Source organism: Melanostigma gelatinosum (genome assembly GCF_949748355.1).
Source record: "Melanostigma gelatinosum genome assembly, chromosome: 9".
NCBI classification, from domain to species: Eukaryota; Metazoa; Chordata; class Actinopteri; order Perciformes; family Zoarcidae; genus Melanostigma; species Melanostigma gelatinosum.
The window spans coordinates 457,501-470,415 of record NC_136642.1 but is presented as its reverse complement, the minus strand read 5'-3'; the positions used below and the strand labels follow the sequence as shown (position 1 = coordinate 470,415).

General features: G+C 47.2%; 2 protein-coding genes and 1 pseudogene across 5 annotated transcripts in view; 1 reads left to right on the top strand and 2 right to left on the bottom strand.

The window, feature by feature from the left end:
- Nucleotides 1-832: 832 nt before the first annotated feature.
- On the bottom strand, nucleotides 833-2,078 carry LOC306782626 (complement C1q-like protein 4; annotated as a pseudogene). Its single transcript has 5 exons — nucleotides 2,046-2,078; nucleotides 1,915-1,999; nucleotides 1,384-1,434; nucleotides 1,160-1,289; nucleotides 833-1,071 (listed from the first exon to the last, which is right to left on the bottom strand). The product of its transcript is annotated as a complement C1q-like protein 4 (transcript).
- Nucleotides 2,079-3,588: 1,510 nt separating this feature from the next.
- LOC306782460 (ectonucleotide pyrophosphatase/phosphodiesterase family member 7) lies at nucleotides 3,589-10,661 on the bottom strand. Its single transcript, XM_079275829.1, has 5 exons — nucleotides 10,338-10,661; nucleotides 5,996-6,141; nucleotides 4,370-4,993; nucleotides 3,989-4,214; nucleotides 3,589-3,705 (listed from the first exon to the last, which is right to left on the bottom strand). Exons 1-5 carry the CDS (start codon nucleotides 10,576-10,578, stop codon nucleotides 3,632-3,634), a joined length of 1,311 nt encoding a protein of 436 aa, XP_079131955.1. The 5' UTR covers nucleotides 10,579-10,661; the 3' UTR covers nucleotides 3,589-3,631.
- Nucleotides 10,662-11,514: 853 nt separating this feature from the next.
- Nucleotides 11,515-12,915, top strand: part of mrps12 (mitochondrial ribosomal protein S12) — a 3,389-nt gene continuing 1,988 nt past the window's right edge. For 2 of the 3 annotated variants that reach the window (XM_079275851.1, XM_079275852.1), the window contains exons 1-2: nucleotides 11,528-11,665; nucleotides 12,047-12,097. In XM_079275851.1, coding sequence (XP_079131977.1) covers nucleotides 12,049-12,097 — 49 coding nt within the window. In that variant the 5' untranslated portion in view covers nucleotides 11,528-11,665; nucleotides 12,047-12,048. Of the gene's footprint in view, nucleotides 11,666-12,046; nucleotides 12,098-12,915 lie in introns of all 3 variants that reach the window. The other variant, XM_079275853.1, reaches the window with a different exon arrangement.

Genomic DNA, 12,915 nt, shown 5'->3' with positions numbered 1-12,915 from the left:
TCCTATCTCCAGGCCGTGGTCAAGCCCTACACCCCCACCCGACCTCTTCTCTCTGCTGCCTCGGGGCGATCGGTCGCCCCGTCGCTCAGAGGTCCCTGCGGCCGATCGACCCGGTCGCGTCTGTTTCCTGTCCTGACCCCTCAGTGGTGGAATGAACTCCCCACTGACCTCAGGACAGCAGAGTCGCTGCTCATCTTTCATCAGGCTGAAGACTCACCTCTTCAAGAAGGCCTACCTGAGCCTTCACTCACCACTTACTGTATTCATACTAGTTTGTGTCTGTACTACTACTTTTACCAGCATCACTGACTGTTGGACATGTCTCATATGAACCTGTGATGTCATACTGAAGCTGACCAATGAGGAGGAGTTCTTCCTCAGTGATATTCTCAGTCGCCCCCCGGTGGTTAGTAGACAGAATGCAGCTTTATTAATATAGATATAGAATAATAGACATTTCTCATGAATTCGTCTCCAATATTTGTTTCATCTTCATGTGAAAACATCTTCAAACAGCTCCTTTAATCAACGTTTTATTGTTACATTTGAACACATCACACAATACTCGTTTTTCCTGAAAAGATCCTGAACGCATCACAATGTTCTTCAACAGGACTCAAACATGTCCGACACTAACAGACAAGCAGACCTGGAGCGTTAATATTATTAATATTATTAATAACAATAGCAGTAATATCACTATTGATGTTGATGTCAATTAATTATAATAATATTAATATTTATCATGTTTTATGTTGAAGCTCAGAACATGAAGAGTCTTCATTTAAAGGGACATGATGATGACGATGATGATGAAGATGAGGGCTCATCCTCACATGGGGAACAGCAGGAAGCCGCTGAAGGTGCTGTGGTGGTTGCTGTTGTCCCAGATCTGCGTGTTCAGCCACAGAACCATCTTCAGCTCGTCCCCCTCTCCAGACGGCTGCTCGTGGGCGATCAGCTGGATCTGTCCGGCGTTCTTGTAGAGCACGGCGCTCATGGGGAAGTTAGTGGGAGCGTTGGCTGTGAAGCGGATGTAGTAGACTCCACTAACCGGGGCGGTGAACTCACCTGGAGGAGGAAGATGATAATCACTTCTTCTACTGTGGTGCTTTAACAGCACCAACCAGCTGTTCATAAACATCATATTCACCCTCACCTGTCTCTGCATTGTAAGCCCCCCCCCACATTGGTCAGGACGTCCTTGTAGATCAGGTCTTTGTTGCCGGTTGTGGTCTTCACGAGACCGTTTCCTCCCAGCGAGGCGGCGAATGCGACTTTTGGAGTTTCTGAACAAAAGCATTTCCCAGAGCGTCACATTTTACAGACGTTTCATTATTTCATCACAGTGACCTCTGACCTCTGAGGTTGTGGATCTCTCACCTCTGACCCTCTTCAGTTCACTCTCAGCCGCCTCCAGACGATCGCTCATCGCTGTGAACAGAAGACCAAACGTTCAGATGGAAGAGGATCACACTGAACTGTTGTTTATCATCGACGGCTCCATTTAGTAACTGTTGCAACATGTTGAATGCTCTAAATGCTAAGGAAAGGCGCTTCAATGATTCCTTTCCTAGCTCCTTTAGCAGAGGAAACACTGGACCTTCCTTGACCAAAAGAAACAAGATAATCCCGACCCACAATTGCTTGCAGCAGCAACATTTAAAGTGACGCTTCATGAAAACAAACAATATGTTTATCTGTATATGTACATATATATATATAGTATCTCTATATACACACATATATATATATATAGATCTATATATATCTATATATATATATCATATATGTATACATATATATATATATATATATATATATATATACAGTATATATTACATATATGTTTTTATATATATACATACTGTATATGATATGTCAGTCATATATTAAAGTCAGATGCAGCTTCACCTCGTCTCTCGGCCTTCAGCTCCTCCAGAGCGTCCTGAACCTCCTTGAGCTCGGCTCGGCTGTTGGCGGGTCGAGCTGAGCTGATCTGAGCCGAGCCGACCCGGGTCGACCCGGGTCAGACAGACCAGGACCAGCAGCACGAGGACGTGGACCGAGCGAGACATGATGAGGGACGTTAACGAGGCGGCCTGAGGCTGCTGCTCTTTATAGAGAGGCCGTCTGTGTCCACGGCCTCTGTGATCTCTAGGGGCCCACAGAAACCAGTCTGGAACCAGAACCAGCTGGTCCACTCTGTCACTGATCGGTGGAGTATTGATCATCCTGCTCTCTGATTGGTTGTCCCAGAGGTCAGGTCTTAAACCAACAGAGGCTGCAGATAAATATGATGAATAAACACTTTTAAAAGTCACAGAGTCCAGTTCAGATGATTCTGTTGAACTTCATTGAACTTTAAGTCCTGCGCATTCAATCATCCGTTAGTAGAGATTGAGTTCGCTCCAGAATCCATCTCCGTTTGTTTATTGTTTGATTATTGATCGGTAAACTCTGTTCCTTAGCTTAGCATTCATTAGCTCTGGTCTCAGTAGAAGTGACATTTAATCTGCTGACGACAACGTTAAACTTTCCTCTCGTCCCCTCTCAAAATAAAGTACCAAAGAGTTGAAACGTACAGATCCTGGTCCTCAAACGAGTCTTCTGTTGGAATGAAAGACTTTCTACCTTTTTCTTGAAAAGACTGAAGTGGACTTCATCTAGAATCCTGGTCTGGTATCTGTGTTTTTGTCTCTAAAGACTATCACATGTCCTCCAACAGCCTCCTTCTGTCCTCAGTGACTACGGTCTGTCCTACCTGTCCCTGTGGACCAGTATCGGACTCTGGACCGCCTTCCTCTGCCTGCTGCTGGTCGCCACCGACGGCAGCTCTCTGGTCTGCTACATCACCCGCTTCACCTTCGCCTCCCTCATCTGCATCATCTTCATCTACGAGTCTCTGGAGAAGCTGGTCCGCCTCGGGGAGTGGTACCCCATAGACATGAACAACCAGCTGGACAGAGACTCAGTTACACACCTGATTCTATTGGTCTGAAGTGTGTGTGTGTGTGTGTGTGTGTGTGTGTGTGTGTGTGTGTGTGTGTGTGTGTGTGTGTGTGTGTGTGTGTGTGTGTGTGTGTGTGTGTGTGTGTGTGTGTGTGTGTGTGTGTGTGTGTGTGTGTGTGTGTGTCGACTGAATGGTGTCTTCTCACAGTTTCAACAAAATCCGTTTGGATCCTAAAGTTTAATGATTAAATCTGATCTCAGAGAGACTTCAGTCTGTGTAGTTTATTAATTATTATATTTTATATTATATCATAGTACATTTATTATATTTTATTTACTATATTATATTATATTTATTATATAATAAATGTAATATAAATATAAATGTATAAATAAATTCACAAACAGGAAATAAGAAGTGAGGCATAATTCTCTTTAATCGTTAGTCTCTTTATTTACGTCCTCAGCTGTTATCAGTGAGTCATGTGACCTCTGAGTAGACTGAGCTCTGAAGTAAAATAACACGATCAACAGATCAGTGACATAAAACACAAGTACTGTGTATAAATACTACCAATAAAACTTCATAATACATGAACGATACAGATATGAAGTCAGAGATCAGTTTCAGAGGAGGAGAAGCTGATCCTGGATCTCGCAGACCTGATCCTGGATCAGGTTACAGCTCCGTGAACATGAAGAGCAGCATCGACAGCAGCAGAGCGACAGACAGCTGAGATCTCTGAGATCCACCTGAAACCACATGAAGTACTCTGATGAGCTCATAGTACTACGAGTACTGCTACTGTGAGTACTGAGAGAGACGTGTACCTGGAGGTCACGACAGACATTTCATTCATATCAGAAGAACATACAAGTATAATGTAGCATATGTGTCCTCAAGTACTTCAAACCTGTACTGAAGTACGATACAGGAGTAAATGTACATGAGGTTTTAAAGACGTGCGTGGCCCTTTAAGGCCTCTAAAAACAGTTTCATATCTGATGGTCTTTACCGACTCGTCCTCAGACTCACCTCCGTGCAGCAGCAGCATCTCCTCGGTGACGCTCAGGGATCCGTTGTGTGGCGCCGGTTTGATCTGCAGCACTTTGCACATCAGAGGGTACACGTGGACGCTGTCGAACGGCTCCGACAGGAAGTTCCTCCTGAAGTCGGGACCGAAGGCCCTGAAGATGGTCTTCATGTCCATCTCCCCGCTGTGGTAGCCGTGGTCGCCTTTGTTCACGTAGACGATGAATCTCTGAGGGAAACAAAGAGTCATCACGACCTGATCTGCGAGTGATTATGACGACATAGAATACCCAGAAACATCCTTCCAATGGAATCAAAGAAACCCGCCATAGACCATTGGAGCATCACCTGATGAAGTGAAAACTGTCGCTGGTTCCAACTTACAGAGTTAAGGTTGAATCCCAGATCCGCGACGACCACGATGGGAGGCAGCCGCTCGCTCTTGGCGAGCCGGAAGCTCTCCGGGAGCGCGTCCTTCTTGTAGACCGTCAGGTTGGGCGCGTTGGACAAAGCGTCGAACACTTCCTGTTCTTTACCGGGCCGCGGCGTCAGGATGCCGAACCCGCCGTAGTCGAGGATCTCGAAGCTGGCGAGCTTCAGTAGGTTCAGGTACTTGTTGAGGACGATCTCGTCCACCTGTGGCCGCTTCTTGACGGTGGTCATGCCGTGGTCAGAGGTGATGATGACGTTCAGGCTGTCGTTCAGGCGATGGTGGCCGATGGCCTCCCTCAGGTAGCCGATGGTGCGGTCGATCTGGCGGACGATCGTCTTCCGGTCCGGGTGGTCCGGTCCTTTGGCGTGGCCCACGTTGTCCGGCTCGCCGTAGTACAGCGTCACCAGGTGGAAGTCCTCTTCAGAGAACCAGCTCATCACCTTGTCGATGTTTTCACGCCACTCCGTCTCGTTGTCGTCCGGGTGGCCGGATTCCTCCACGATCACCCGGTTCACCGCCTGACCGCTGTAGTTAGCCCCGCCCCCAGGGTAGTAGAAGGAGGCGGTCTTTAGACCCTGAAACCACGACAGGAAACAAACTGTGACATAAACCACGCGTGAACAGAATGTGAACCGAGTACCTGAACTGGTAGAGAACAGAGTACCTGAACAGGTAGAGTACAGAGTACCTGAACAGGTAGTGAACAGAGTACCTGAACAGGTAGAGTACAGAGTACCTGAACAGGTAGAGAACAGAGTACCTGAACAGGTAGAGAACAGAGTACCTGAACAGGTAGAGAACAGAGTACCTGAACAGGTAGAGTACAGAGTACCTGAACAGGTAGAGAACAAAGTACCTGAACAGGTAGAGTACAGAGTACCTGAACAGGTAGTGAACAGAGTACCTGAACAGGTAGAGTACAGAGTACCTGAACAGGTAGAGTACAGAGTACCTGAACAGGTAGAGAACAGAGTACCTGAACAGGTAGAGTACAGAGTACCTGAACAGGTAGAGAACAGAGTACCTGAACAGGTAGAGAACAGAGTACCTGAACAGGTAGAGTACAGAGTACCTGAACAGGTAGAGAACAGAGTACCTGAACAGGTAGAGTACAGAGTACCTGAACAGGTAGTGAACAGAGTACCTGAACAGGTAGAGTACAGAGTACCTGAACAGGTAGTGAACAGAGTACCTGAACAGGTAGAGAACAGAGTACCTGAACAGGTAGAGAACAGAGTACCTGAACAGGTAGAGAACAGAGTACCTGAACAGGTAGAGTACAGAGTACCTGAACAGGTAGAGTACAGAGTACCTGAACAGGTAGAGAACAGAGTACCTGAACAGGTAGAGTACAGAGTACCTGAACAGGTAGTGAACAGAGTACCTGAACAGGTAGTGAACAGAGTACCTGAACAGGTAGAGTACAGAGTACCTGAACAGGTAGTATTTTCAATGGCGGATTAATCCACATTTGTTGCTCTGATGAGTATTTGTACGTTGGTTTGAGAAAATAAACTCCAGTGTTTGTGGTATATTCAGTTCTTTCTCTGTGATCAATCATGCTGATGGTGACTCACCTGGTTCTGAGCTGTGATCCATAACGGCTGAACTCCATTGTCCCACCACTCCGATCTGGTCAGAGTCTGTTTGTGAGGAACTTTTTGGTTCGTCTTGGCATTGAACATCATGTTGTGGACCACTTCGTGGTCCTCCACCCATCTGCCTGTCAAACACAGAGAGTTACTCACGACAACAGGAAGTCATGTAATGTTCATATACAGATAGATAGATGTATACTTTATTCATCCCCAGGGGGAAATTTGTTAAATGTTTGTTCATGGTGAAACACATTCAGCAGAAGCAACACGCGAATGCTAGGCTATAAAGGACTTCCACCACGGTCACATGACTTGAAGCTGAGAGTGAAGCACTGGGACTGTCGCCATCTTGGTTTTAGGAACCAGAAGTGACCATATTTAGACGAGATGTGCGGAGCTAAGAGAAGAGTGAGAGTGGGGGCGTGTCCTGTTAGCATGACAAACACTGAGTTCGCGTCCGTACTTCACTGGGATATTATTTGGGATGTTAATTTTGTTTCGAAGAAAAATAAGCTTGTTTGTACCAAATTACTCTTTAGAGTGTATTTTAGTACAACGAGCTAAGCTAACAAATGGGCTAAGCTAACAAGCCTGCTATGGTGTATGGTATTGTAGGGAACGACCGAATTCACGGGGCCCCTTTAAGGAAAGGGGCGTTACCCTGGTGACAGGGCGGGGTTAAAGGGTGGCAGGAAGTGAATGTGTGTGTGTTTTGTATGGATGGAAATAAACGGCCACATGGTGCAGCCAAAGGGAATACTCTCCTCCTTGTTTGTTTCCACGCACCTACATTGGTGACCCTGACGCTCCTGGACGTTTCCAGAAGTTACGATGTCGATACACGCAAGTTCGCTGAAACTACCAGAGTTTTGGGAGACGCAAGCGGCGGTGCGGTTCGCCCAAACTGAGGCACAGTTCGCCCTCAGACATTTCAGCGGACGCGACGAAATATTATTATGCCGTGGCGGCTCTCGGCAGTTCGACAGCAGGCAGAGTGGTGAGCATTCTGGAAAATCCTCCAGAGAGGGATAAGTACAATACCCTGAAAGACCGGCTGTTGAACATTTTCGGGCTTTCGGACTCTGAGCGGGCTCGCCGGTTGCTTGCTCTGAATGGCCTCGGCGACAGCAAGCCGTCGGAGCTAATGGACAAAATGTTAGCGCTGCTAGGTAAACACGAGCCGGAGTTTCTGTTTACGGAACTTTTTCTGCAGCAGCTCCCGCTGCAGGTGCGGGCCGCTTTAGCCAACACCAGGATTACCGATTGTCGGGAGTTGGCCGAGGAGGCCGATAAGTTCTTTCTGGCGGGCCAACAAACCTGCACGGCCGCGGTGAGGCCGGCCCAAGCCACGGCGGGGCCGGGGGAGACAACGATCATCGCAGCACCAGCAGCAGCGAGCCAACGGCAGGGAGCTACCGGCCTGTGCTATTACCATGCAAGGTTTGGGCCACGGGCTACAAGGTGCCGTTCACCATGCAGTTTCAGCAGGATGGGAAATGCCAGGGCCGGCGCTCAGTGACTGCCATGGGCGTCGGTTGGGAAGGCAGGCTGCTGTTCATCCGGGACGACGTTTCCGGGCGGCGCTTTCTCTGCGACACGGGGGCGCAGAGGAGCGTTGTGCCTGCATCGCGGGTGGACATGCTGACAGACGGGCAGGGCCCCCCGCTGGAAGCCGTGAACGGTACCCCCATACGCACTTTTGGGACACGGTGCCTGGAGCTGTGTTTTATGGGGCAGCGTTTCAGCTGGGACTTTGTTACTGCCAAAATTGCCATTCCCCTGCTCGGCGCGGGTTCCTATGTGCTTATGGGCTATTGGTGGACGTCAAGGGCCGCCGCCTGATAAATGCTGTGACTTGTTGCTCTTACCCATGTACACTAAGTGGAGCCAGTTCATCAAGAGCGGAGCATAGTTCTCACCTCCGGACTCTATTTGAGCGACTCAGCCAGCATGGGTTGATCATCAACCCGGCTAAGTGCCAGTTTGGGTTGACCACCATTGACTTTCTGGGTCACCGCATCACAAAGGACGGGGCGCTTCCCCTCCCGGCAAAGGTGGAGGCAGTGACTAACTTTACACGCCCACTCACGGTGAGGGCCCTGCAGGAGTTTTTAGGCATGGTGAACTTCTACCATCGCTTTATTCCCCGAGCAGCGCAAGTGATGTGGCCCCTGTACGAAGCCCTGAAAGGCAAGGCTATCAAACAGCTTGTGGACTGGACTGAAGAGAGGGAACTTGCGTTTGTTGATGTGAAAACAGCTCTGGCAAATGCAACAATGCTGGCACACCCGTCACCTAAGGCTCCGATTGCCATCACCACGGACGCTTCGGAATATGCGGTGGGCGCGGTGCACGAGCAGTGGGTGAAAGGGGCGTGGCAACCGCTGGCTTTCTTCAGTCGACAGTTGCGGCCTAATGAGCGGAAATACAGCACGTTCGATCGGGAGCTCCTCGGCCTCTTTCTGGCCATTCGGCATTTCCGGTTCCTGCTGGAGGCTCGGCCGTTCACTGCGTTTGTGGATCACAAGCCACTGACATTTGCCATGAGTAAGAGCGCCGAACCATGGTCTGCACGCCAGCAGCGGCAGCTCTCCTTCATATCAGAGTTTACCACGGATCTACAGCATGTAGCAGGCACGGAAAACCTGGTCGCAGACTGTCTCTCCAGGGCTGTCACAGGGGCTGTCCAGTTAGGCTTGGACTATAACAAGATGGCAGTTACGGGACTGCGGTTGGAGGAGGTCCCGTTTGGCGAAACTGGCGTTACGCTCCTGTGTGATGTCTCCACAGGCCAGCCACGGCCGGTTGTTCCCGATGAATGGAGACAGCAGGTTTTTGATGCAATTCATGGACTGTCGCACCCCGGCAAGAGGGCATCGCAGAAGTTGGTCTCAGCAAAGTTCATCTGGCATGGGCTGAAGAAGGATATACGGAAGTGGGCCGGGACTTGTGTGGTGTGCCAGCGCTCCAAGGTGCACCGTCACATAAAGACCCCTTTAGCACAGTTTTCGGTTCCAGAAAGGAGGTTCGATCACGTAAATGTGTACTTGGTAGGACCTTTGCCCCCATCCCGTGGTTTCACACATCTCCTCACGATGGTAGACCGAACCACTCGTTGGCCAGAAGCTGTCCCGTTGTCATCAACAACGGCGGATGAGGTGGCTCGGGCGTTTATTCAGGCTTGGGTCGCCAGGCTCGGAGCCCCAGCTGACGTTTCCTCGGACCGAGGCCCACAGTTTACATCAGAGCTGTGGAATGCAGTGGCAGGAAGCCTAGGGGTGAAGCTCCATCGCACTACCGCCTACCACCCGCAGGCTAATGGATTATGCGAGCGGTTCCACCACGTCCCGTCCAGCCTCAGGTCAGCGGAGTATGTGTTCGTTCGCCAGGACGGCCACCGTGGACCCTTTCAACCCCCCTACGTCGGGCTGTTTCGGGTGCTGGAGACCGGAGACAAAACCTGCAAGGTCGACATGGGCGGCAAGCTGGAATACGTGTCGGTTGACCGCCTTAAACCAGCACATCTGGACCTGGACCAACCGGTACGGTTGGCTGAACCCCCACGGCGGGGGCGGCCTCGGGCCCTCCCACCTCAGCACGATAAGACGCGGAGGGGGCCTTCAACGGTGGTCCTGCCTCCGGCCCCAGAGACACGGAGTCGGGCTGGTCGGTTGATCCGGGCCCCGAGACATTAATGGTTGGGACTAATCTCGGGAGTTAGTGAATTCTGGGGGGGCGCATGTAGAGAACGACCGAATTCACGGGGCCCCTTTAAGGAAAGGGGCGTAACCCTGGTGACAGGGCGGGGTTAAAGGGTGTCAGGAAGTGAATGTGTGTATGTTTTGTATGGATGGAAATAAACGGCCACATGGTGCAGCCAAAGGGAATACTCGACTCCTTGTTTGTTTCCACGCACCTACAGTATGGTAATTAGTGCTGTAACGTTCTGTAGATAAAACTAGAATATCACTCACCGAAAACACTGGAACACAAACTCAATCAATCAAATAAACGATGCTAACCGCTAACGTTGTTCTAGGGTTCAAACAAGGACTGAATATTATATTTATTATATTACAAATCTGATGTAAGATGTCCACAGTACAAACATCTGGGCTCAAAGTACTATTACAAGAACAAGTCAAGGTACTGGAGTGCAGTAGGTACTTGGTACAGATACTGCTGTCGTACTAGCCTCAGTACTCTGCAGTTCTAATAGTTCCCCAGTAGTTCCCAGTTCTAGTAGTAGTAGCAGTAGTAGTAGCAACAGTAGTAGTACTAGCAGTAGTACTGGTACTCGTCTTAGTCCTGTCGTCTTTACCGGTGATGGTGGTGAAGTGTGACGGTGACGTCATGGTGAGCATCGGGGGGGTCATGTACTTGGCCTTGACTCCGTCCTGCAGCAGCTGGTCCAGGTGCGGCGTCTCCACGTCCTGGTCGTAGTCCCACCTGAAGCCGTCGAAGGAGACCAGCAGCAGCTTGTTCCTCTGCGCTGCCTTGCTCAGCGGCTTTGAGGCAGTGCAGACGAGTGCAGCGACGAGCACAAAAAGCTCCGTCTTCATCTTCGTCCTCACCTGTCTTCGTCCTCACCTGTCTGAGTCTTTAACCTGTAACTGATTACAGATCAGTTAGAGACCTTTGACTGGTTCCTGTCATGTGGACCCGACTGATAGGTCTGACTCAGTCCTCGATATCATTATTATATTATTATTATATCTATAAACCGCTGACACATTACACGACATCATCATCTTTAACAACACTCTATTCACATGATTGTTGATAGTCGGTTTTATAAAAGACATTCAAATGATATGACAATAAACAACATGATATAATATAATCATGATGAGGTCATGATCGTCTCTGGACAACATCTCAACATTGATCATGAAGGAAAATAAAAGATCTATTTATTTATTATGTGTCGACTTTCTGTTCCTGGAACATTTACTGTTTTTATCACGTTATGAAATGACGATAAAAAACGTCATTAATATTCAGAAGAACGTCATATATAAATGAATGTACTGATACAATTAGATATGTTGTAATATGTAAATATATATATTCGATATTATATATATTTGTATACATACAGAGAGAGAGAGATCTGTGGAGTAATTACAAGTAATACTAGTAATAAAGAGTGGTAGGTATGATATGAATACATTGTATACCTTATGGATCAGATATGTACAGTATAGAAGGTGGTATTAATATGAATACTCTGTGTACTTTACAGTATAGAAGGTGGTATTAATATGAATACTCTGTGTACTTATATATAGTATGTACTTACTACAGATTAAAATGTATTTGCTCAGATAATTTAGGTTTGTTTAAATACTTTCCAAATACAATCGTGATATTTTCAAGTAAAACCACAAAAAAAAGTGTTTTAATAACTGCTTTAATAATCTGCAAATATGTCATCGAATTAAATGCACGGCTCTTATTTTGGTGGGGGCGGAATCCGGAAGCAGATTTTTGTTGAGGGGACTACTTCCGGTGCGCTGGGGTTCACGTAAGTTAGCTCACGAACTGAAGTCCTTCATGTATTTATCCTTAAAATTAGATAATCAGCTTCACATCGTCACATTCTGAACTGAATAGACTCAGATTGTATTAATCTCTGACTATCTGAAGGTGAGTCACGATATAATGATAATAATGATGTCCTCTGTTAGCTAGCTAACCTTAGCATAGCTATTATCCGTGTTGTACGGACGTACTCGTTAGCATTAGCATGTAGCCGTGTGCGACTTTAACGTCTTTTTGAATGAACTGGTTTACGTTGGAGCGCGTGAGGCTGATGTGTCCACACTGTGTCCACGTTGTGTCCTCGCTATGTGTCCACACTGTTTTCGTTGTATCCTCGCTATGTGTCTGAGGACACATCTGTCTCACGCGCTCCAACGTAAACCAGTTAGACTCGCCCAGCGGACGTGTTGAGGTTGTTGCTCTTCTTGTAAACAGCGTCTTCTTCTTCTGTGGTTATTTCTTCTTCATGTCCTCTGGTGGGTTCAGACATGTCTTCACTGTGGAGCCTCAGACCGGCGCTGACGTCACTGTTTCAAGGTGAGCTGAAGCAGTGCATGCTGGTCCGTCCTGATGAAGGTGTGTCGTCTCTCCACCTTCTTCTCTCAGGAGCGACCTTTATTTTGAAGGATGAGTAATTTCATACAATGTCTATTGTTCGATATTTTATTTTGTATTCATGTACATGTGTATATATACATATATATGTATATATAAATGTATATATGTGTATATATATATATATATATACACGTGTATGTACGTATATACACGTGTATCTACGTATACGTAGATATATATATTTATACACACGTGTGTACATATATGTGTATATACGTATATACACGTGTATCTACTTATACGTAGATATATATATTTATACACGTGTGTATATATATATACGCCGACATCTTTAACACAAGAACCGGGCAGTGAGCGGTGAACAGCTGTTTGTGTGGTCTCTTCCGTCTCTTCCTGTTTCCTTCACCTACACTCCCCTGGGTCCTAAGTCCCTCCATGTACAGCTTCTTATCACCCTCTATGTACCAACGTACATTTACAACAAATACCACACGTATTACGGTAATCAGCGTTATTATGTGTGTGACCACAATACCAAAAGAAGCAAAAAATAGATGATTCATTTAAATTATTTTTTTGAGTTTTTAAAGTCTTTTGTTTGTAATATGTATCATAAGCATCATTTAGTGTCACTACTGAGAATTTAACAAACATTAAAACATGACGTAGATGGGTTTGTAGTATTCAAGGTGTATATTTAAATATCATCTCTTACACATGAAGATAACGTTGTGAACACCTGAATATCTATGATCAGAATCATTATAACTGTGTTA

Bases quoted from the DNA above. Each gene is read 5' to 3' on its own strand.
- LOC306782460 (XM_079275829.1), bottom strand. From the start codon at position 10,578: ATGAAGACGGAGCTTTTTGTGCTCGTCGCTGCACTCGTCTGCACTGCC. The intron at 4,994-5,995 runs GTGAGTCACCAT...TCGTGGTTTCAG, and splicing joins GGATCACAGCTCAGAACCAG to GGTCTAAAGACCGCCTCCTT. The intron at 3,706-3,988 runs GTGAGTCTGAGG...ATGTGGTTTCAG, and splicing joins GATGCTGCTGCTGCACGGAG to GTGGATCTCAGAGATCTCAG.